Raw genomic sequence first — 25,116 nt, 5'->3', positions numbered from 1 at the left:
ATTCTTGAGATGGAATTTACTCTTGGTGAAGATGCTGTGAACATTGTTGAACTGATCACAAAGTATTTAGAATATTAATCCAGTTGATAAAGCAGCAGCAGGGTTTGAGAGAATTGGCTCCAATTTTGAAAGAAGTTCTGCTGTGGGTAAAATGCTATCAAACAGCATCACATCCTACAGAGCAATCTTTTCAGAAAGGAAGATCCAATTGATACAGCAAACTTCATTATTTCATTTTAAGAAATTGCTACCACCACTCCACCTTCAGCAACCGTCTCCAGTCAGCAGTCATCAGCGTTGAGGCAAGACCCTCCACTAGCAAAGAGATTGACTTGCTGAAGGCTCAGATGATGTTTAACATTTTTAGCAATGAATTGTTTTTAATTAAGGGATGGACATTTTTAGACATAATGTTGTTACATACTTAATAGACTACAATACAGTATGAACAAAACTTTTATATGCACTGGGAAACAAAAAATGTGTGACTCACTTTTGCAAAATTCACTCTATTGGGGTTGCCTGGAACCAAAGTATACCTGTATTAAATCATATGCATTTCATGCCTTTAAATTCTGACTTACTTTGCCTTTTTCTAACTGGGTTCCCTCATCCCTGCTGCCACAAACTATGACTTTTAATTAAAGTTTGTTGACCTATGTCAGTCAGATATATATGTATAAGAACACAAATGTAAATGAAACCAACAGTAAAATGCTTGAGACCCATGTAACACTTCAAAACGTATTCTAGCTTGAGGAAAGTCACAATTATTTTAAGTGAGCAACTGCATCACAAATTCAAAGTGCAGTCACTGAATAACTGTTTCAGTTCATGTACTGGATAAGAACCTGTGAAGTAACTGGGCTTGTATTGAAATATATGAATTTCTCCCCCTAGTCCTCAGTGTTAACTAGATAGATTTTGCAGTATCTAGCGATATTCTTCATTTACGAAATTTATTTGGTAGCCTTGGACAAGATACTGCCCCTTAGGTACCATACCTTACAAGGTTTTTGCAAAGTTATTTTATTTACTCTTCAAAGGAACTGCAGAACATAAATGTAAGAAAGATAATGGCAATCATAGTTTATATAAAGCATTTTTTAAAGTCACCTGCTGTGTTTAATTACATGCTTCTGCACATAGCAGGCCCATAATGATATCTGCATTATTACATGTGGAGGGATTACATTCACTTTAAGTAGATAATACCTTCTTATTTTAATTAACATGACAGAGTCTGGAAGAACTCTCAAAGTAACACTTACCTGTTACAGTGTAAATGTAACCCCAGTATGTGGAATGGATGCAGGATGCAGGTCTGAGGAACACTGTATATGTATCATATTATTTGCATGCATTTTTTGCTGGATGATGGAAGAAAACGGTGTTAGCAATGAATCAATAAAAAGGATTCAAGAAAACAGAAAATAAACTGTAAACTATTCCAACACTACAATTACTTTTTATTTTCAAAATGATTATTATGCTACTAAAATATATGTTTTTTTATTTCAAATAATTTCTACAGGACTTTTTAATTTTTAAAAAACCTTTTCCTGTTCAGGAAGGTATTGCATGAAATATATGATTTATTGTCTTCCCCCACCATAAAATATAAGAGTAGTTCTATCTTTTAAAAAAATCATGTTGCATCTATCACAGGCTGTTAGAAAAAGTATTATATCTTGTTAACTCTGTATACAGAACAAGTTTCTGTTATGTAATTTACATTTCACAACAGAATTCAGATCCGGAGGCAGTGTTTGAAATTGAGCAACTGTATTTGTATATGTGTTCAAATTTTTGCTAGCAGAATCAGGTCAGGCTATCCACACTGATTTTGCTTTTGTGCATGTACAAATATACACCCTAAGGAAGAGGTTTACTTTGGAAGCCAGTCAGCCATGGATGGAATTGGCTCACCTGGCCTCAGCCTCTTTTCCTTGTATTTGCTTCTTTCAAAAGTGAAGGAGATGCTAGCAGCATCTTGACACTGTATTGTTTCCTTCCATTTGGAATTGCTGGGGATGAAGTGAAACTCCCTGGCAGAAGAATATTTATTACCTATAAAATTAACATAGTAGCATTACCTTAAAAAGCAAAGAAGTTTATCTTGGCTCACAACCCTGGAAATTAAAATTTTATCTTGAAAGTTAGCTGTCTATTAATGGCAGTGATTACTGACCTATCCCTATGGCTGGGACTAAACAGGGCCTTAATAGTGAACAAAGAGGAGTTTCCACAAAGCAGATTGGAGTGGACAGCTATTTTTCTTGTCAAAGCTTAGCACCTCACAGGAAAGCTGTTTAAAGTACTCATAACCGTCTGTCTTTGAATATGGACTTTTAGAACCACAGGCCAGCTGCCAAAATGTGGGAACTAAAATGTTACTGAGCGTAGGCCAAATACCAATCCACAGCACCTTATTTCATAGAACTACTTTTCTTTTTTCAACATTAATTATATCTATGTGGATGGCAACATACACAATCTGAAGTGCCACATAAATGGTCTTTTATGCTGTTATCATTGACTCACTGATAACAGCATCCTAGTCAATGTATTTATTTGGGGGGAAAACTACACTGTACTTCAGTTGATACAGAGCAGATTCTTTTCTATTTATGTATGTATGAAATAGTTCTTAGAAATTCAAAAAGGAAAGGGGAAATTGGTAAAAGGGGCCTTACCTTTATTATGAACAATATTTCAGATAAATTGAACGAGCTGGCAGCCATAACACAACGATTGAACATGCTTTAAGAATATAAGGACACAGAGGAAAACACAAGTCATTTTAAGAACTAATGCAGTGGGCGGGGGGTGTTGGGGGCAAGGCAATAGCAAAAAATAGGTAGTAAAGCACATAATGATTTCATAACTTCCCTTTTTCTTTCTGTAGTATGGAGATAGAATAGCTGATATGTTATCATCTCCAGAGTTGCTTCACAGACAATGCTATTGTGTGAATCATGCTAACTTTGTCTATATCCTAAGGCAAAAAATATATATTTGCTTCATTTTATTTGGGAAAAAATGATTTATAAAGCTTATCTTAAATATCATTGCTTGAAACTAAGTTCCCATAAGTATAACGACATCACATATTGGCTTTGTAATTTAGACGTAATGGTATTTACCTGTAGGTTTTGGACACAAGGACCAAGCAAATGTCAGATACGGTTTGATTACCAGTCTCAATAACTCGCTCAAGGCAACTTACAAGGTTTTCCTCCTCTCCCTTTTATCCCTGCAAGTTAGTTGAGGCTGAGAGTAGAGTCCATGACTGGCCCAAAGACACCCAGTAAGCTTCATAGCTGAGTGTGGACTAGAATTCAGGTCTCTCAAGTCCAGTACAACACTCTGACCACCATATCACACTAGGTCCTGCTGAAACTATACCACTGTATCAGCACCACTTACACTTTCCCACACCAGAGAAAAAAAGTAACTGTGCCTGGTGTGCATGCACTGGTTCCTTGCAGCTGACCCAGATAACATAGCCAATGGAAAGAGATGATGGGAGTTACAGTTCAGCAACATCTGGAGATTCACAGCACACAGTTGCTATGGGCAGATGCCATCTCTTCAAAATGACACCATGCCAAAGAAAACAACACAGTCGTTTTAGCATCTACTATCCTGAATCCTTTGGTAGTAAGGCAAGTATAGAAGATGGAGGAAGACAGTAATAAAAGGTGTCCCACCGTGCTGGCAATGTGGACATGGGAAAGGTCAAGTAAGAGAAAGGCAATGCCTGGAACCATTTGGTTCACTTTGGTCATACTCAATTAGGACTCCAATACAGCTGACCAAATGTGATGCCAGTGAACCATCTAGGAGACAAGCAATTCCTGTATAATTTTGAAAATGTTTTTAATATTCAAGAGATTCCACTTGTGTGTGTGCATTCCTGCTTTTAGCACCATTGCCCTGGATCATGCATTGAATTTTATCAACTTGTAGTTCTCCCATGCTGTTCTACCACTCATTTCAACTTTTGTCTTGTTAAGCATAAAGGATGGATTACACACAGAGAGGGATGAATACTATCTGACACAGAGCAAAGAGTGTGGGCATATTCCTGTGAGTTGTGCCCTCAGTGATCATAAGGCCCCAGACTTGGCATTTACAGTCCTCCGTCATCCTACACATAGCACAATAAGCCGTGGAGCAGTTCTTTGCCTGCCTGGACTTACCCCTAACATTTTTTTTTTTACTAGAAGGGCTTTTCTGCCTGTCTAACTGGGCTGTTTTGAATTCCTCCATCAAACACATATTCAGCCAATGCTGAGCATGTTCCAATTCCTACTTGTTTCACAGGAAAAGTTAAGAATGTGCTTAAATCTCTCCAACTGAAATGTGAGACATGACAGTGCTTAATATTGACTGGATAAGGTCACTTTTAAAATTTAAATATATTTTCCTATTGTATGAATATATGCAATTACATAAGATTCTTGTCCTGCCTTCCCATTAGTTCAAGAAAATACATACCAGCTATAAGCAGCACGAAGAGAAAACCTAGAAAAGGAAGGAAAGAAGTTGTATAAGTTGTTACAAACCTAACATTTTGTAATAATTAAAGGCTGATCATTCAAAATGAGCAGTCACAACATCTTAACTAAATTAATCAATAAATTAGTATAATTATTAGCTAAATTACTGCAAGTAAAGGTTAATTATATATGCAACTGGTAAACATTTTGGGGTCAAAGTTAATATGATGCTAAACATATCACTTACTATTATGTCCCTTAACATAAGCAGACAGGCAGACAATAACACAAGCAACTACTTAATAGCAGATATGCAGTGTGTATCAGGACTGTAGGATGGCATCTGTCTGAAAAACTACTGCCACAATTTTTAATTTATATCTAAAAGCTTCCCCCTTGGATGCATACCTTACTTGGAAGGGGTTTGAGACTAGCAGAGAAGCTGACAGCAACGCTGCCATGAGGCTAGACGGTCTCACATGGCTGGTCTTCAAGCACCTGAGGTAGAATAGTCAAAGTAGAGACACCAGACTAAGATGCCTCTACCCTCTTCAAAAGGAACAGTCACATCAGCAGAAGAGAATGGATATCGTTAATGCTGATAAGGGCAGAGAAACCTCTGAAGGACAGCAGCAGTAGATGAAGGCTATACTGGCTGAGGATCTTCCATAGACAACAGCAGTGACTCTCAAGCTAATTCTAGGTAGTACTTCACAGAAGAAGAAAATGGTAAACCACTTTTGAACATTTCTTACCATAAAAACCTATTATGAAACAATTCCAAATGAAACAAGATAGTGCCAGAATAAAAGAGTCCCAGGTTGGAAGGCATTCAGTGAGCTACTGTGGAACAGCAAACAATAAGTACAAATAGCGCAATTGCTAAAAACACAACTAAAAGGAAAAAGGCAATCTAGTGATTGACAGGCACTGAGGAGAAAGGAAAGTATGATGCTGCACAACACATACAACTGAAAAAATGTGAGAAGTTTGAATCAAAGCAAACTTGAAACTGTAAAGCAAGAAATGGAACTTAAATGCTTAAACATTGCAGTTGGTGTGAGTGAACTAAAGTGGACTGGAATGGGACATTTTCAGTCAGACAAACACAACATGTTTTAATCTGGAAATGATGGAGTGGCTCCAATACTGAAGCAAGATGTACAACTAGCAGTAAGCAACTATAATGCAAGTCTGACTAAATAATACCAACCAGAACTCTTGGAAAACCTATCAACATAACCATCATTCAACTCTATGCTCAAACAAGAAATGCAGAAGAAACTGAAAACTTTTATACAAGTACTCAGGAGAAAACTGATGGCACATCAAAACAATAATTGTAAATAACTGGAATGCAAAAGTAGGAAACAAAAGAGAATTAAATGTTTATTTAACATCTACATGAAACCGCTGGGAAGAGTTATCCAGAGGTATGGGCTGAGGTGTTATCAATATGCAGATCAGACCTAGGTGAGGCAGTGGCCATTCTTAATCAGTGTTTGAGCATAGTAATGGATTAGATGAGGGCCTGCAAACTGATGTTCAATCCAGACAAGAAGCTGCTGCTGTTAGTTGGGGGGTATCTGTCCAGCTAGGTGATATTCTACCTGTTCTGGATGGGTTACACTCCCCCTAAAGGACAAAGTTCATAGTTTGGGGGTGGATCCAGGATCCAGAACTGTCATTAAAGTCACATGTGGACTCAGTGTAATGGAGCACCTTTTATCAGCTTAAGCTGACATATTATGACCCTACCTGGACAGACAGAGCCTAGGTACAGTAAGTCATGCTATGGTGCACTGTTCACATGGCCGCCTTTGAAAATGGTAAGGCTTACAAGTGCATAAAATCATAGAATAGTTGAGTTGTAAGGGGCTAGAAGGCCATCAGGTCCAACCCCCTGCTATTGCAAGACACTAAGTTATACCATCCCACTGCAATTACTGTCCAAACATAGTATACCAGTCCCCTTCCAACTACATTGGCTGCCAGTTGAAGTTTCAATTTGATTCAAAGTGTATTAACATTCAAAGACTGCATTCCACAGAGTGACCTGAACTTCAATAAGAGCACCAGGCATACCAGCCAGAAACTCCCCCAGAGTCCTCTGGAAACCAGTAGTTTCTGGGGGTGGAACATTTTAAAAGGTGCCCCACCCTTGCAGAGGAAAAAAGGAGCCGAATGTCTAAACCTCAAAGGGAAGTGGTCTAACCATGACAAAGCAGTTAATGTTAATCCCCCCACTTCCAGATCACCATCCTCCTGCCCAGTCGAGAAAACCAAATCAAAGGTGTATCCTTTTACATGTGTCAGGCCAATAACATATTGAGACAGCCCCATGATTGTCATGGCAACCATGAAGTACCAAGCTGCCTGGATAGGGCTGCTTTGGCATGGAGATTAAAATCTCCCAGAACACCATCCTGGAGGTCCTCAACACCAGGTCTGAGCCCATCTCCATCAGCTCAGCAGGGAATCTGATAGTTAGTGGGGTGAGCAGTACACCAGCACAAGATACAAGCACTCAAGACCTGTACTCAAGTAAACAGGAAGACTAGAGGAGGTTGTATTCCCATAGACCACAGCAACCCCCTGCTCCCTGGCACTCAACTTGATGCTGGTGCTGTATCAAGTACCCAGGGGGGCACAGAGAGAGTAATCCTTCCCAGTTCACCCACCCAGGTCTCAATAATGCAGGTCAGGTCCGCCTCCTCATCCACAATCAAGCCATGGTTGAGAAGCATCTTATCCTGGGCCAACCTGGCATTCAGCAACAGCAGCAACAGGCCTGAGGTCAAACTGGTAAGGCTGCCAGGAATTACCTGGTGGGGAGAAGAACCAGAAGAGGGGATAGCTGTAAGGTATCAACCTCTTCTCAGCTTACTTGCTGATCCCACAAGGCCATACCTCCCCCACCCATCACCACAGTAATGCAGGCAACCCTAAAGTTTGCTTGCTCCCTAAAGTTACCCAGAGATAAATGAAAATATGTAAAACATAAAAACATTAATAACAAACCTGCTGATACACCTCTGAGCCTATCAATCACAATTGCTATGGGACTATCCTCCACCAAAATGCCTGACACCCAAACAGGCACCAAAGTTTTAAAAAAAGTACAAATCCAGAACTATAGCTGAACATTAAGAAAATGAAAATGAAAATCATGACAACAGAAGAAATACACTTTAATGTCAACAATGAAGAAATTGAAGTTGTGTAAGATCTTGTGTACCTTGGCTCAATCATAAATTCAACAACAGAGTCTGCAGTTCAGAAAATAGAACAAGACTGAGATTTGGAAGGACAACAATGAAAGAATTAGAAAAGAACATCTAATATGAGCACATTTCACTGGAGACCAAGGACAACATCATCCATGCTATTATATTCCAAATCACTATTCACTGATGTGAAATCTGGCCACTGAAGGAAGGTGACAGGAAGAAAATGATGCATTGGAAACATGGAGGTGGAAAAGAGCTTTGTGAATACCTGCGTTGTCATAACTTTGTCACAGAACTCAAGACTCACAGGAGAAAACAATATTGCTAGGGAAAGCTGAAGGCAGGAAAAGAGAAAGGCGAAATATGAAATGGATCAATCCCACAGCCTTGAGTTTACAAGAACTGAGCAGGACTGTCAAAGAGAACATTTCAGAAAGCACTCATTCAAGTGAGAAATGACTTGATGACACTTAACAACAACATATAAAATTGGACAAGTAAATGGCAAGTAAAATTCTTTGGGCTCTTTTCCTTCTTAAGTCAGATAATTATAACTCATTCTCTTCGATTTCTTTTCCTTTCCTCCTAAATATATCAAGTTCTGCCCACTGGGTGGATTAATCAGTGGTTACCAGAAAGGAGATGATCATAGAGAATGGAAGCATGGCCATCTCGGCTGAATTTGGGCCCTGGGTCTAAGGTTCCCCTCCTGCTCCGACTGCTGACAAGTTTCTTAACCAAACCATATTTGCTTCTGCAATGTGTGCATCTGTGATTTAGGAAAAAATCTATAAAAACACTTTATAATGTTGCACTCTTAATGAGTATCTTGCTTGATTTCGCCAATAGTTATTCTCAGTTTCTAAAAGACTGCTACATAGATATTTTGTGCACATTCAGACCTTTCATTAATGATCTCTAGGACCATGTATGTACACATGTTCACATATGCATGTGAAGAAGGAGGTACAGCAACAGAACTACTCTCCATTATAAAAAGTAAATATTCTAATCAATGTTAGATACCTCTTCTATCTTGGTCCCTACAATGTTTTTAACTTGGATAATTGAAAAACTGCACCTTCTTCCACATTCACCACGGTGGTAACAACCAACTGCTGCTAGAAATGGGATTTGTTTTTCACTTATCCTTTAGGAATGAGACTTCTTGCCATTTATAGCAAAATGCACTATTCCTAACTTGCAAAAAATCTTTTTGTGCAAAGAATCAAAAATAATTCTACAAGGCCTTCCAGTCCTACTCAGTGCCCTACTATCAAATGAACTGCCAATATACTTACAAATCAAGCTAGTAAAAGGAAATAGATTTCCTATCTAATGAAAAATAAAAAAGGAAACAAAAGACTAACATTTCTTATACAGGCTGTCTGTTAAGCACAGTATATATTTACAAACCTCACACGTACTTAAAGAACAAGATGGAATTTTAGGTGACCATTGATTCCCACCGATGTATCGAATCTCAGATGACCCTACCAATGTATAGCCAGCATAACATTTAATAGTAACATTATCTCCAGGCTCATAATTATTTTTCTTCCCATGGATAATCATTCCATTATGGACGGACAGTTGAAAAGTATCTTGTGAAGTTCTAACTGAAAACACAAATAAATGATTATGAACTAAAGCCTAAAAGAAACAGTTTAATTTTGCAACATGGATAGCATTTGTCATCAAAACAGTAATAAAATCCTGTGCTGTGACCCTAGCCCTTAAAGCAAAAGAGTGTGTTTAAAAATTACATATAATAAGACTGACATTTGCCTTCTTACTTCTTGAGAAGAAAGACTATTGGCAGGCTTGATTCTAAGCACTTTCCCCCAGATCTAATCAATCTTAATTACATTTAGGTTTCCTAGAGCAGCAGTTTTAGAAAACACCCATTTATAGCCACCTCCATCTTGCAGCTTTCCCTCACTGCAGGGATTTCTCTCATTGCAAAGTTCTGAAGATTGTGATGCTAGTGTCCAGGAGCAGTGTACTTTGAAAAACATTAACTTTCAAGTTTTGACCCAAATGCACCCCAGCTTTAACACCTGATACAAGACATTCAGAGAAACTCATAATCAGGTTGACTGTGTAAATGCAACTGCCTGGGCCACATCTTTTTCCACCTGGTTTTTCAAGTCACAGCCACATGACTGTATACTCTATTGATTGCATACACCTTAAGAAAGTATAAAATAGCTGGAAGAAGCACCAGGTTCTACTTTGACATTCTGATTTTCAGCACTGGTCCTCTCTTCACTCTCAAGCTGTGAGGAAAGATACCAATTCAGTTGCTTTTTTGTTTGTTCTGATTTAATTTTTCCCTTACTTATTCTATTAGCATAGTGTTACAGTACAAATATGAACAAAAGAAGCAAACCAAGCTATGCTTTTCAAATAATATTTGCTGAACACTATCCTAGTATATCCCAAGTATATTCATAGGGAAAGGTATAATGTTCTGCCTGAACTCCTCAAGATACAATTCCTTGATGGTAAGCCAGACAAACCACCACTTGAAACAACTTAGGGAGCAATGCTAAGCAATTGCTTAGAAAAAAGTCCTATAACTCCTAGCATTTTGCAGCTAGAATGGCTGGATAAGCAATGCAGGAAACTGTTGGACTTACTTTTGTCTAAATATGCAGAATTATTACAGATGGTTCCACATTTTTCCTAGACTAGCCTTTGCACAGAAAACAAAGCAATGTGTCATTTCAATTCATATTGCAATGTTTTACTGCACCTCATCTTGCATTAACTGCCAATATAAACATGGGGAAGTATTAAATTAGCAGCACTATAACAAGGTATTAACTTTCCTGCAAAGAAATACAGAAAAGGCTACTCATTACAATACACAGAGTTTATACAGGTAAAATGAAATATATTAGTGTTTCAATAAAATGTCACTGGATAAAAATATATCATACATTAAATTAGATCCAGATTTAAGCACATGCAACTGAGCTGGCAAAAGCAGAATTCCTTGCCCTCTCCTCACCCATGCTAATCCCTCCTGCTCCCTAAGGATACCACATAGAGGTTCCGCCTTGGTGAGTTGTGGTGTAAGTGGAGGTTGCTGGGAGGGAACCTCCATTTGGATAGTGGTATCCTCCATGAGCTAAGTCCTTCCATCAACAGAGGCAGATTCTGGACCCAGCCTATTAATTATACTATCGAAGTCACAACTTAAAATCATTACATTTGTGCAGAAGAGCATGCTATTGAATAATCCATTATTCACTTAATGGAAGAGAAATTAACACTTTGACAATGGTGAAGTACGATCTACCTTGAATACTGTATTAGAACATTGATGTGAATACCTCAGAGTTGTGTTTATACCTACAGACACAAGGTTGCACAGGAGGATCCCACACGTTGTAGCCTTGGCATACTGTAGTCATCTCCATGGTTTCATCAGGAAAAGAATAATGTGGATTGCAGGTTACAGCAACAATAATTCCAATTTTATATTGAGGTTTCAATGGATGCACAGTCCCCCTTGGAATTAATGGGGCACCACATAATTTTGGATCAACTGCAATGGAAAAATCTTCATAAATCTTCTAAAAAAAACTGTGTGTGATGGACTATGGACAATTGAGGAATCAGCTCTCCACCCCATGTATAAAAAATTCAATTAGCTGCTACAATTTTTGTTTTTAATATTCATCTGACAATCATCTCATGTCAGGGTTGAACTCCTGATACTTACAGTTCTTTTAGTTGCTGAATTTAATTAGCACAGTATTCTCCAACAATTAAATTCAGCAACTAAAATAACTGTAAGTATCAGGAGTTAATTAGCACAGTATTCTCCAACATAGTGACAGATTTTATTTTCCTGGGCTCCAAGATCACTGCAGATAGGGACTGCAGCCAAGAGATTAAAAGACGCTTGCTCCTGGGGAGGAAAGCTATGGCAAATCTAAACAACATACTAAAAAGCAGAGTCATCACCCTGCCAACAAAAGTGCATATAGTCAAGGCTATGGTTTTCCCAGTTGCAATGTATGGCTGTGAGAGCTGGACCATAAGGAAGGTTGAGCACTGAAGAACTGAGGCCTTTGAATTGTGGTGCTGGGGAAGACTCCTGCGAGTACCTTGGACTGCAAGGCGATCAAACCAGTCAGTCCTAGAGGAGATCAACCCTGACTGCTCTTTAGAAGGCCATATATTGAAGAGGAAACTCAAATACTTTGGCCACCTAATGAGAAGGAAGGACTCCCTGGAGAAGAGTCTGATGCTGGGAACAACTGACGGCAAAAGAAGAAGGGGATGGCAGGGAATGAGGTGGCTGGATGGAGTCACTGAAGCAGTTGGTGTGAGCTTGAGTGGACTCGGGGGATGGTGGAGGACAGGAAGGCCTGGAGGAATGTTGTCCATGGGGTCACGATGGGTTGGACACAAGTTCACGACTAGCAACAAAATTCTCCAACAGGAAGCTCTCAGTGCCTATAAACTCCCAAACGAAGAGGCTTACAATCTTAAAGTGTAGAGATAGAACTGCAGTAAAGGCAATCTACACTTCCCTGCATCTCCCAATTTGCATTTTAGTGAGACCGCTATTTTTTATTCTCTATCTGAAGTTGTTTAGTGTTGGAAAGTGAAGGACGTACTGTCAGTATAGCTTGTATCCCAGTGGCCCCCGTCACTTCTTCCCCCAGACCACCCCCTTTATTCCTTCTCCTTACCTCAGAAAGGCAGCTGACATAGAAACATAGAATAGTAGAATTGGAAGGGGCCAGAGGGTCCAACCCCCTTATTGCAGTACTTCAAATTAAACCATCCCTCACAGATTCTTTTCACATTGGGTCCAAACGGGGGATTGGGACACAGACTCCTGATTCTGAGACAAGTTCTGTGTTTCTTAACTTAGCAGTGGGAATCTGAAATACACTATAGTCCCCTAGGTTCTGTTTCTAAGTGTGCTTTTATATTTTTCAATCAAATATATATGCTCAAATATTGTGTATAGAGTACAACTGACTTCCTGAACTTGGTCAAGATCCAAGTTAAGTGATATCAGATGGGAGGAAAAGAAGGTCAGCATATACATTTCAGCATGCAACACATTATTCACTTTTTATTAAAAAGATCATGTCACAATGGGGACATTTTTCAGTGGCTTATTATGTTTGAGTAAGGGAAAAGGCTAAATGAATGTATTTAAAAACTTACTTTTTTTGCAGGATGGTACCTCAGGATACCAGGTACTATCCTTCTGACACCAAATCAAATAACTTCCAATCATGAAGTATCCAATTTTGCATTCAAATGTAATATTGTTGCCATATGTATATGTATGTCCAAATCCACTTAATTTTATTCCATGTTCAACTATTGGATCTTCACACATTTCCCCTATAGGATAGAAATATTAGAAAACAAACACTGTTAAAGAAAGTACATTGCAGCTTGCCTACATGTATACTTTGTCATAAATCAGTATATTTTTCTGAACACTTATTAAAATGGTGAAATGTAGTACTCTGGCTCTTGTTGCACATGGTACTCCCATCTCACATGCTTTATAAAAATTACAAAAACATAGCAGTCAGATTGGACAAAAAGTTCCAGGAAAAAAGCTAGCATTTTATTACAGTAATGTATTTGGTAGGTCAACTCAAAGGTTAAAAATATTGTACAAGGTATCAAGTTCTACATAATTCTTCATCAAGCAAGATGATATATGTTCTTTTGTTGCAGCAACAAATCTTACTGCACTGTGAATCAAGCAAATTACAGAGAAAATCAAATAAACATGAGTACAAAACATGTCTCTTGGACAGTCATGCAGTTGCACAAGATGATGATGAAAGTATCTTAAGAACCATACAGAAATACAGTCTTTGGAAACCAACAGCAACATATTTCAAAAAAGGATACTGAGATGATAATCATTACACACTGCACTGGATAGGATAATACACCCCTAGATCTCACCAAACTAATCACAGAGATGATGCTTTCTGTTACTGCTGCTCCCTGTATGGTCAACAAGATACTGAATTGGGGGATACTAGCTTTGCCTCTCCCCAGGTATGTAGAACATTTAAAGATGGTTGGAGTATAGAAGAATAATCTTACAGTATTAAATAAACAAGACTTGCTCCTGCACAGGCAAGGCAAAATCCATGCAAATAGGATTGAAGAGTCTTAATATATAAAGAATTATTGGAAAATAGATAGCAGAAGGAAAAATATGTTGAAAAATAATAATAACCCCTTCCTACTGAGATTCCATGTATTACCAGAAAGAGGAGAAATATATGCCCCATCCCATACATGCAATGTTTTTTGGGCATGGGGAGTGGGATGCAAACGCAAACTGTTTTCCCAATTTTACACAGCTTTCTGAGGACCCTGCAGTAACTTCCCAAGTGTGGGACTACATGGAGCACATCCTGAGATAAGAACCCTGTAACTTAATGTCTTTTCAACTAACTAGAGTTTCCTTCTACCATAAGTGGATGTGAAAAATTAATCATTTTCCCACAGTTTAACAGCAAGTTGGTGTCCCTGAGAAAACAATTGTTTTCATTTTATTTAACATTTATTCTACTATCGTATTTTACTATGATACTGCACACCTAACTGGCTTGTGCATGTGGCATGAATGACACTGAGCTGAACCGATTACATTTAGAAGAGCTAATTAAGGCTATTATTATGGAAGACAGTTACTAGATATCTAAATGAAGAAAGTCTAGTGGGAGGGTTCATACTTCTTTATTATCTTTGCTTCAGAATAAAGCTGTTCAGGAAGTGCAGATCAACTTTCAAAATAAGTCATGTACAAATTAATCCAGAAGCATCAAAAGTCCCATTGCGTGAAACATACTTCTCTAGCTTCACTCTGTTTCTTGTCAGAGAAGGAAAATGGCAATAGAACAATGGCCATCCTTCTAATCACATACAAACATCAGTTGTATCAAGGTCTAACTAGACTTCAGATCTGCTGATCATCAAGAAACTTTCCACTTCCGATTGGAAACTTTCTAAATACACAAAAAGAAATGCCTTTAATTGCAGAAAACTGAAGTGATGTTCTCTTGGCTCAAAAAATAAAATTAAAAAGAGAGGAAAAGAAAAAGAAAGAACTTGGACAAATATTGTAGGGGGAGGGATCGACTTTGCAACATGTTTCAGTTTACCTTATCTGGCCATTTTGCTGTAATTAGAGCTAAACTCCCCTGTCATAAAATCTCCATCAGAGAGGTGAGAAATCTCTCATAGGTTTATAAACATCTAAGCAAGATAAGGTAGCGAAGCACTGCAAGATGCCGCCAGACAGGTCACCCATTCCCCAGAAAGAAATTTAAAACTTTCCACTTGAAAAAGAATTCTTATTATGTTGGCAAAATGTATAATAATTATTTTAGAGGTAGATTTAAAATAAATCTGGAGCCACCTTGTTGAAACAATTTTTAAAACATTATTACAACTGTTAATTAAAAGTGCTTAGAAAATAAAAATTGCTTCGTCCTTATTAAGATACCAAAATGTCAAACCAGTGTGATGTGTACTGGTTAAGACTGCAGGACTGGGACCCAGGAGGTCTGGTTTCCAGTCCTCACTTGATCATGAAGCTGACTGGGTGAATTTGGGTCAGTCCATGACTCTCAGGCCAACCTATCTCGCAGTGTTGTTGTTTTGAGAATAAAATGGAGAGGAAAAGAACCATGTTAGCCATGTTAGTTCCTTGAAAGAGCAACAAACCTGGATTATACAATGTCGCAGCAGCAGCAGTAGTAATAGCAGTTATCCAATTAATCATGCATCCCAATTTTAAGATAGTGACCATACCCCAAGATAAGAAAAATCGTTCCTACTCCAAACTGTATCTTAGCCACCTAAAATTGATTTCCAGTCATCAAAGAAGCCCCCCTAAAAATATAGTCATTAAAAATATAACTGGATTAGTACCATTCCAGTAGAAATGTAAACTAGGAATAAGACAAAGGGGTTAGCAATAGTAAAGGCAGGTTCTCATGAAATAAGCAGGAGATCGGGGACCCAGGGCAAAATCCATATCTTTGCCCATCTCTACATATATTTTGATACAAATAGTGAGTCACTAAATCTTAGGAATATTAACATAAACTTTGTCTAACCAGATCCATGTCAAAAAGACTCCTAGATTCTCATTTAATCAAATCTTCACAGGCTTCAGAAAACTGCAAATGTGCAGAAATTGAAACAAAATTCTTGGCTGTTTCATACATTAACTTGTTATTCAATTCTTGGTATATCAATAAACACTGACCAGTTTGAAGACACGATGTCTGAATGATTCTTCATAAACCTGGAATTTAACCCAATAATCCTATACTATATCACTATAATTTAGTTATATCTTTATTTCAAAGGGTCTCTGTAATAACATTTAAAACAACAAAATTGTAAAACCTGTAAACCACTAACTAGGCGTGGGGTGAACGTTATTGGCATCCATCCCTCCAAACATTGCTGGACTTCCTCTTGTGCTCAGCCCACTCTTCCAAAACAAGCCAAGTTGAGAGGAAGTCCATTAACACTTGTGTACTCACGGTTGCACAAGCAGCAACATCATTTGACAAAGAAGAGGGATGCTGCTGGCAGCTGCATGGGGCTCCTTTCCAGGCAAGCCCCATGCCACCAGCCTTCTTTGGTACAGTTGCAGCCACCCAAACAGCAACAGTTTGGCGTGGGAGAGGAGCACTGCTTGCACAGCATGTGGGGCTCAATTCCTGGTGAGCACCTCACAAGTGTTAGGCATATTCCCTAGGTACTCAGGTTCAGGGCTGCTGCAAAGTGGACCAGAATCCAGGGATCTGAGCACAGGGAATGTGATGGATTCCTAACCACAAACAGATTTTTCACACATCCCTACCACTAACGCATTATTTATTACTTGCATAGTCCACATTTTATACTTTATTTTCAAACAGAAATTGCATGAAAATCAAAAATAAATAATTGGATAGTTAGATTACAAAGGAATAAAAGAATACTTAAAGAACTTATGAAGAACACAGAAAAAATGAAAAAGTTATTTGCATGTATTTCCACTCTAGAAAAAGGATAGTTTTTGACTTTTCCAGAAAGAAAATGTGAATCAAGAAAAATACATGAAACGTTATGTTACTGCCCAATTACAAATCGACAAGGTCTAAGTCCAGATGATGTCCCCTCTCAAGCAAGAAAAAAATACACCCCCTAGAACAGTGATGGTGAACCTTTTAGAGACCGAGTGCCCAAACTGCAACCCAAAAACCACTTTTTATCGCAAAGTGCCAACACTGCAATAAAACGTGAAAACAGAGGTTTTAGTTTAAAAAAAAACAACTCACAGCCAGTCCAAGCAAATTTATATATATCTTGGCAACACACTGACCGGCCATGCAAAAGCTCGGACAAGTCGCAGCTAATGAGTCGTGGCTCATGACATCATTGCCTGGCGCCGCGACTCCTTTCCGAGCATGCATATGGCCCCTATGTGCATTGTTATCTGATGCTCAGCTGCTGGGGTGATGCTGGGGTGACTTTGCTCGCGTGCCAACAGAGAGGGCTCTGAGTGCCCACTATGGCACATGTGCCATTGGTTCGCCACCACTGCCTTGGAAGAAGGGCAGAGCCCTTATAAATTCTCTTAATTCTTGCCAGATGCAGTGTTGTTTTCTAGTTGACAAAATATTTGTTGTGACTTTGTTTCAGCTTTCCTGAAATCAGGTAGGATGGATCCCTTGCCATTTCCAACTTCAAAATAAAACTACTACTGGTTATGGATGTTAAAATATCTATATTCAGCCTTATCTCCAAAGAGTACTAGTTGACTTATTGCAAAGCAAATAATTTAATAATTTAAAACATTCTTCCAATGTGCCACATGAAATATAAAATTAAAAAACATAATATAAAACATGAGAACAGCAACAAAAACAATACCAATAGCAATCCAATACTCACAAAATACGGACAAATTAAACAAAAAATCACGTCATCTAAAAAGAAAGGTATTTACCAACTTCTAGAAGGTTGTTAATGAAATGAAAATGGGCCCCCTTCTAAGGAAGTTCAAAAGCTTAACGCACAGATCCCAAAATATCCTTCACCTACTTCCAACTAGGCTTATTTCAAAATTTCTGAGACATTAAAGTTGATCTCAGTTTTCCAGTATCATACATCTGTATTCTTGACTAATCATAATGTCAGTAGTAAAGCTTAATGCTCAAAATCTCAGGCTGAACATATGATCCCAGTCCTTCATTCTTACTTGAGACAAGGATTGCAAGTAAAAGCAACTAGATTATGAAATGCCCTCCCTCATGAGATGCATGCACACTGTTGGCTTTTTGGTATAAAGTTAGTATCTGTTCCATAGGAAAAGGATCTGAAAGTTGTCTAGAGCTATTGGTTAACAACTGAGTTATCTAGTACTTTTTATGGTTCTTTGTTATTACCATCTTTTTATAATATTTAATAAATTGCTTTACTGGATGTTCAATATGACCAAAACTAAACTCTAATATTCCTACAATTGTATTTACTGTGTTTTGTGATGCACATTTTAGAACATATATTTATCCCAAAAACACTGCTATCAAATTTTTGATAATACTCTAACTTTTGTTGGATTCTGATCAATATGCTGTTTCCTCTATTCAGACATTAAAACTTTTAATCCCAATATTGTCATAGAACTAGCTGACAAAGGGGAAGTTGTAATAATATTAAACAGATGTGACTACAAGGAAGAGGAGGGAGATCTGAACTCAAACCCCTGATCATAAGGTCAAAGCAATTTTCTAACCTTGTAGCTGGGGTTACAACAATCCTATGGCCATCTAAATGTTGTCTAGTGGCCATAGGCTTGTTCTGTTAATTACTCTCCCTATTATAATGACCATAGCCCAATAAATTAAAATTTCATGAAAGACAGAAACCTAATCACAGATACTTGAAAAAGACATTATGTAGTCAAGATGGAATTATACCAATGCTCAACAATATGAATATATGTCTATACAGGTGTTTTGTTATTATATTAACACATATGTTTGTAAAGATGCAGTCCTATGTAGCTGTTCATCAAACTCAGATGATGATCATGCAGTACGGAGTAGTCTCCTCATACCCTGATCTATGCATTTTCCCTAGACAGCAGTTTTGGGCTATCTGGCTGATCACTTTGGAGTAGGAGGAAAGGAGGCTGCAGAGTAAAAGATGTGATCCCTTCCTTCCCTGGCCCCTTTAGCTCCTAAAGTACCCTGGAGAGGCTGCTAGTACAGTTTTTTTTCCCCCACCCTGGCTGCCTGGGGCAGGGAAGGAAGTTGACCCTGTATTTCTGGCTCAGGGGTCAGAGTTCTCTATCTCTGATCCTAAATCTAGGAATCCGACGTATATTATGGCCCACCAAACACTGTGTAGGTACCATAGCATTGCTTCTTCCACAGATAATTTGAAACACAAAGTAAATTCAATTGTGTGTGCATGGTTTTTTATTACATTGTACCTGAAACAATATTCAAGATTATTATGATTTGGATTAGTGGAAGTTTAGTCACCTTGGTAGTCTCTTAGATGGAAAGGCAGCCCTCAAAAATTAGTAACTAAGTGAGAAAATAAAAAGTTCTTATTTTTCTCATAAGTGCCCTTCTAATGATCTCAACTGCTACTATTTGCATTAATATTATGCCTACATTTGAAAAACATTACTCAGCATTGTTTACAGAACAAGCAGAACATACTGCAGAAACACCTTTAAATCATTAAATTCATCAAAAACAAAATTGTTGTTACCTTCACAAAATACTTTAGGTTCTGACCACTTGTAGTTTTTACCACAGGTAATAGTAATGGTAGGTATTTTATCAGTTTCTTGATGACAAACATATTCTATTACCTTCCCAACAGGAAAGTCCCTGAGGCTTTTAAACTCATCTTTTATTTCTGCATTATTTAATATTGGTGGGAAAGGGCAGCTCCCTACAAACAAAAACAAATATGAGCACCATGGAAAGTCTAGAATGATGGAAACATTAATATAAACAGTATATTTGGCTATGCTCCATCTACATCACAGGGAGTTCTTAAATACAAATTGTGTTTATTTTTACAATAAATCATCATTTAAAGATATGCTAAATAGCAAACTGTGCATCTTGTATATAAACAGCAAACTGTGCATCTTGCATATAAATCTTGTATACATCAGTTTTAGAGCAAGAGTGTAGAGCTTAAAAAGAATGAAGGATCAGACTGCCCCTTTTCAGATCTTCAGCAAGCTGGATGATGCCAATGGACATGGCTATTACCAGTGATGCAAAAAAACAAAAACAACCCCCCCCCACCCTACTTTATTTTAACCTTTCTCCTTGTCAAAGTCTTGACAATGCTAGGATAAAAGGGGAAAGGCATAAGTAAGAAACTGCATAGGTAGGATTGCCCAATGACAGAACAAATAGTCCAAATATGCACACAAAATAAACAATCCTAAACTAAAAACTACAACAAAGGAAGCCTTTAATTTTTCAAAGGTTTTAAGTACTGCTGAAAACACTGACACAGACTATAACTGATGCATAGCAATTTCAATAATCTCACTAAATTTAGTAACCCTTATTTCCAAATGAACATGCATTGAATCAAATCAATTTCTCAAATGTAAATCAGTAGCTACTTATTTTCATTAGCTGAAATGCCAAAGAAACTAAGATACCATCATGATCTGTGGGACTTTTTATGTTCATTAACATCATCTGTATACTGCAACAACTGAAATCTCTGAACAGAATGCATATTAAAAAGAACCACAGATTTACAACAGTCTGAAGCCATTTACCTAGATATTCCTCCAATTTCAGCGAAGCTTATTTTCAGGTGAACATGAATACAATCACAACTATAGAATAATGAGAGACCCTCAATGTTTTACATAGTACTTATTCTTAGAATAATATTTTGAAGATAACAAAAATAATTTTAGAACTTTTTTAGAGTAATACATACAGCCACAAATATCTTGTATTGGTGACCAGACACCTTTAGTGCATATAGTGGTGTTTAACCTTACAGGGACCAGTTTAAAACCGGGTTTGCATCTGTAAGTAACAGCATGATGGTTTGGAAGAACAGCTGGAAGTTTATCAAGGTCTGGTTCAGAAGCTGGAAACTCTGGCAAGTCAGCAGTAGCACAATCATCTGAAAAAACTTTAAAAGACAATAGATAGTTGCTATATAAATCTGCAGGAGTAAAACCATTTTGGTGTACTTGTTCTGGTGGGTATTATTACAAAAAATTGGGTTTGGGCAAATTAATATACCAAATGTAATCGAGAAAACACTAACATATACATATGAGAGTAAAATATGAAAAGTGCATTTAACAAAATGTCTTTATTTAAGGCTCAATTTCCATGAAATTTTTCCTATGCAAACTCCATTAAAATGAGCACATGTTCTCTTGCATAGGTTCTGTTCATTCTGTTCACATAGGTTCTGTTCAAGCACATAAATTCTCCACAATAAAGATACATCTTGTATTTTAATTATTTTCTCACTTCTGTAATTGGGCTTATCTTTAGGTGTGGCTGCACTTGATGAAATATAGTGCTTCAGTCAAGTTGCTGACTGCTAGAAGTTCATACCCAATGTATTTTTTACTGTAGATTACATTTGCTAGCACTGCCAATTTTGACACTTCACACAATAGCTTTAAAACATACAAGCTACAATCCTATGGTTACTAGGAGGACGCTCCACTGGCTGTACAATATTTACATCTCCCATTTCAAGGATACCCATAGAGCAGGGTCCAACACAGAGGGAAAATCATTCTCACAAAGTATTCCCAACCACTGTGGAAAACATCTTATGTCCTTGCCTCTCTGATACTCCTGATTCCATGGAAATTTCTGGGATTGAGAGGAGGATTAGTTCCACAATGCCCATAGCATACCCGTTCCCATGACATGACACTGAAATTAGAGGAAATGTAGACTATCTTGAAGCTAACTGAACATAAATCACTTCCCATTGCAACCAGTAGGAAGAAATTCATAAGCAAAGCATAAAATAAAAACCATTATCTTCCAATATAAGCAGTTTGAATTCTCACACATATCCACTTACTCAAAGAGGTTACCCTTATAGGGCAGCTGGGGACAAAGCAACAGCATTATGCCTATTAACTTATCTAATTTAAAGCTATAGCACTAGCCTATCCTATATTTTTTCTGGGTTTTGTATTAATGATATTCCAAAAAAATCATTATCACCTCTAATCTTTGTAACCTTGAAATACATTAAAGTTATTTATTTTGATAGTCTGCTGAACAGTATCAGATCAGGGCAGGTAACAACAGAATGGTAGTTGAAATAGTCAATTAACAAAACAGAACTTTATAAACATTCCTTCCATCACCTACCCACTGTAGTTCTTGGATCTGCCACCAGGAGTTAGAAGGTGCAAGCAATGTAACAGAAGCACCCTAGTGAGGAAGATTAACATCTGGCTGCTTTAAAAAACAAATCTAGACAACAGTGATTTTATTTTTTCAGAGACCTGCCATAGCCCAAAGATTGAGCAGCAGAGTGGAATGTCAGAGAATATGAGAAGCTGCAGCCTAGGTAAAGAAAGTTGACTCTGTAATAGATCTGATATCCTGATTATCTGTTTAATTATAAATATACTACAGAGCACAAGGATTCAGGATTGTGTGGGACTGAGATTTTGCGATTGAGAGCCTACCAGGTAACATTGCAATCTTCCAGTGTTTTTCCAGTTTCTATTTGTTTGTGTGGTTTTTTTTTGGGGGGGGGGGAATAAAACGTCAAATTAGGAAAACAGAAAAGCTGCACAATGAGTCCTGATTGCTTGTAGTAGGATCCCTCCACAGAGAGCATCCCAAGGTAAGAGATGACTAGAACATGAATCAGAATTTTTACTGACATTTGCAGTATTGTAGAGAGAGAGCAATACAATTTGGCAACAGTCTGAATGGAGAGTAAGAGAGAATAGTCAAGAGAAAGCCAAATATTCTCAATATAGGTTCGCTCTGGGAATCCTTTGCTGGGAGCCCCTTCTAAAGGAAATGAGGAGGGTGGCTACCAGAAGGAGGCCTTTTAATTTGTGGCACCCCAATTTTGGAATGACCTCCCCATAGAGGTGTGCTTGATGCCTATTTTCTATTTTCAGTACCAGGTGAAGAATTTATTTTCCCAGCATTTTAACAGTCTAACTTTTAAACTTTGTTTTTATATAGTCTATTTTATTCTGTTACTGCTATGCTTCTGTGCTGAATAACAGCAATTACTATTATAGTTTTGTTCTTTTAAATTAATCTGTGTCTTTTTAACTATTAACTGCCCAGAGAGCCTCGGCTATTCGGTGGAATAAAAATGAAATCAAATAAAGGCATATCTAATTACAGCTTTCCACCACATAACACACAGCAAAATTGATACATGTGCGCATCTATGTAGCATAGACCCAGTAAAATGAATGAGACTTAAAATGGTTCTAACTTAAATCTCATTCATTTAAATGGACCCACACTAAAGAGGACTAATATTGGATAGTATCCTGAATGCGGCCAATCCCCAGCTAGTAAGCCAAATAAATATAATAGCTGTGAACAGTCAGCACCGGCGAAGCAAGGTAAACGGTTCGTCTTTTCAGTTGACTGTCAAAAGGATGCAAAACACTACATCCAATGATGTAGACCCTAGTCTACAGAAGGATAAGCCACCATAAATCTGGTAGGTTCTTACGGAAACACAGGGCTCTCTGTTTTTATTTTGTTTTTGCTGCAACAGATGCCACGCTTATTCCACGGGAAGCTGAAGGCTTTCCCCATGCATATTTACCAAGCAGGAAGTCCTGCCCCTGCCCCGAGAGCGCTGAGCGGGAGGCAGGGCCCAGCGCATCCCGCCGCGCCTCACTGTATGAGGGCCGGGGTGGACCCTCCCACCACCCACGAACCCCTCCTCAGGCCGGGAGCGTGAAACTCGAGGATCTCGCACGGTGTCTGAAGCAAGACTCAGCATCGCTTACGCTCGCCTCAGACGCCCGGAAATTTAACCCGAGTCGCGCGAGGGCGCACGCCTTCCCACGTGAAGTAGCGCGGCGTACGGCGCGAATAAGAGGGCGACCAAGCGCAGGGACGCAAGGGAGTGGGCGACCGCCGGAGACTCCGCCTGAGAAAAGGCGGGGATGATGCGGTACGCACCCAGCGATCCCGAGAGCAGCAGGCGCAGGAGCGTCAGTGCCCCCCAGAGCCGCCGAGGCCGCCAGGGCGATCGTTGCATGACTCCGGGCTGAGGCGAGGCGGCGGAGGGAGCGTTGGATCTCGGAACTGCGCGTGCCGGCGCGAAAAGGCGTTGGCGAGAAGCGCGCGCTGGATCTGGCCGCGCTCGTGCTTCGGAGGCTTTTGCAAAGGACCGCCGATTTCTTTGTATAGAGATGGTGTGTAGCACGTTTCGGGCTATTTCCCGCACCTTCTGTGAAAAAGGATCGGTGCCGTAGACCCGTCGTGAGGAACTCCTGGATTTTATTGTATTGTTTCGAAACGACAGTACAGTGCTTATTGTTGGCGAGAGTCTCGGGCGAGAGATAATAGCAAGGTCATGAGATAATTTTCAACTCTTTATGGAAACTTGCTTTAAATCATTAAAAGCCTCTAAGCAACGTAATTTCACACAGTGCAACTGCCTAATGCTTGCTCAGAAATACGCCCTACTGAGTTAAATCGTGGGAAATAAGATAAACGATTGTAGTAACAGTTCGCTACCCCATTTGGCGCACCTCTGGCGAAGAGGCAATGTCTTGGGGCAGTTTAGCGTTATCCCAGTGTTGCAGAGGCATCATTCCATAGACCAGATTTGCTAGGCCCCCTCTTCGTGTTCTGGTGTTTTATGCAGGACTAAAGGCCATGTGTTTCAGGTTTTTGTCTTTGCTCATGATACATTTCAGTTGATTTTTTTTGGTGAATTGCTATATTTGTGCCTATATTACAAGGGTGTTAACTATATTATAAACTGTTTTGAATTATTACATTGCTTGCATATGCTTTTTTCCTCATGTGGAGCTTTAACTATAAAGGGAACATACATATAGCTATAGATGTAAAGACATTGCGGCAGAGGCTGGGCCGTATATTGAATAATTTACAATCTTGCTGTGTTTGATGCATACCTGGGTGTGTGTGCATAAATAATCCCATTAGGCATGTCGATAACCTAAACTTTAAAATATTTCTTGGCACCTTTTAGGACAGAGACCCTCCTAAGACACATAAAAATTCATATAGCTCATAATTTGTAAAAAGTTCAAAATTCATAAACATTTAAACTAAAAATAAGAAAGCCATAAGCATTCA

The 25,116-nt window shown here is 38.5% G+C and overlaps 2 protein-coding genes across 4 annotated transcripts; both read right to left on the bottom strand.

The window, feature by feature from the left end:
- Positions 1 to 590: 590 nt before the first annotated feature.
- LOC123031659 (complement component receptor 1-like protein) lies at positions 591 to 17,031 on the bottom strand. Of its 3 annotated transcripts, none has more exons than XR_006416352.1 (4): positions 12,935 to 17,031; positions 11,100 to 11,291; positions 1,930 to 9,354; positions 591 to 1,370 (listed from the first exon to the last, which is right to left on the bottom strand). XR_006416352.1 is itself a non-coding variant. In XM_044446885.1 (3 exons), exons 1-3 carry the CDS (start codon positions 13,110 to 13,112, stop codon positions 9,101 to 9,103), a joined length of 624 nt encoding a protein of 207 aa, XP_044302820.1. In that variant the 5' UTR covers positions 13,113 to 17,031; the 3' UTR covers positions 591 to 9,100. The 3 variants fall into 3 exon arrangements, 1 of the variants encoding a protein (XP_044302820.1); XR_006416354.1 differs by having other exon boundaries at positions 591 to 2,070; positions 2,697 to 9,354; XM_044446885.1 differs by having other exon boundaries at positions 591 to 9,354.
- Positions 17,032 to 19,271: 2,240 nt separating this feature from the next.
- On the bottom strand, positions 19,272 to 24,291 carry LOC123031639 (complement decay-accelerating factor-like). The gene is made up of 3 exons (XM_044446854.1): positions 23,968 to 24,291; positions 20,747 to 20,947; positions 19,272 to 19,723 (listed from the first exon to the last, which is right to left on the bottom strand). Exons 1-3 carry the CDS (start codon positions 24,044 to 24,046, stop codon positions 19,464 to 19,466), a joined length of 540 nt encoding a protein of 179 aa, XP_044302789.1. The 5' UTR covers positions 24,047 to 24,291; the 3' UTR covers positions 19,272 to 19,463.
- Between the last annotated feature and the right edge of the window lie 825 nt (positions 24,292 to 25,116).

The sequence above is a fragment of the Varanus komodoensis genome, unplaced genomic scaffold, assembly GCF_004798865.1.
Source record: "Varanus komodoensis strain SLA01 unplaced genomic scaffold, ASM479886v1 scaffold1, whole genome shotgun sequence".
Classification (NCBI taxonomy): Eukaryota; Metazoa; Chordata; class Lepidosauria; order Squamata; family Varanidae; genus Varanus; species Varanus komodoensis.
The sequence above is the reverse complement of the archived record's forward strand: the minus strand, read 5'-3'. Positions and strand labels throughout refer to the sequence as shown.

Excerpts from the sequence above, each read along its gene's own strand:
- LOC123031659 (XM_044446885.1), bottom strand. The coding sequence starts at position 13,112 with ATGTGTGAAGATCCAATAGTTGAACATGGAATAAAATTAAGTGGATTT. Across the intron at positions 11,292-12,934 it reads GGTACCATCCTGCAAAAAAA|TTGATCCAAAATTATGTGGT; the intron begins GTAAGTTTTTAA and ends TTTCCATTGCAG. Across the intron at positions 9,355-11,099 it reads TCCTGTGCAACCTTGTGTCT|TTAGAACTTCACAAGATACT; the intron begins GTAGGTATAAAC and ends TTGTGTTTTCAG.
- LOC123031639 (XM_044446854.1), bottom strand. The coding sequence starts at position 24,046 with ATGCAACGATCGCCCTGGCGGCCTCGGCGGCTCTGGGGGGCACTGACG. Across the intron at positions 20,948-23,967 it reads GCTGCTCTCGGGATCGCTGG|TTTTTTCAGATGATTGTGCT; the intron begins GTGCGTACCGCA and ends TGTCTTTTAAAG. Across the intron at positions 19,724-20,746 it reads AATACAAGATATTTGTGGCT|GGAGCTGCCCTTTCCCACCA; the intron begins GTATGTATTACT and ends TTTTGTTTGTAG.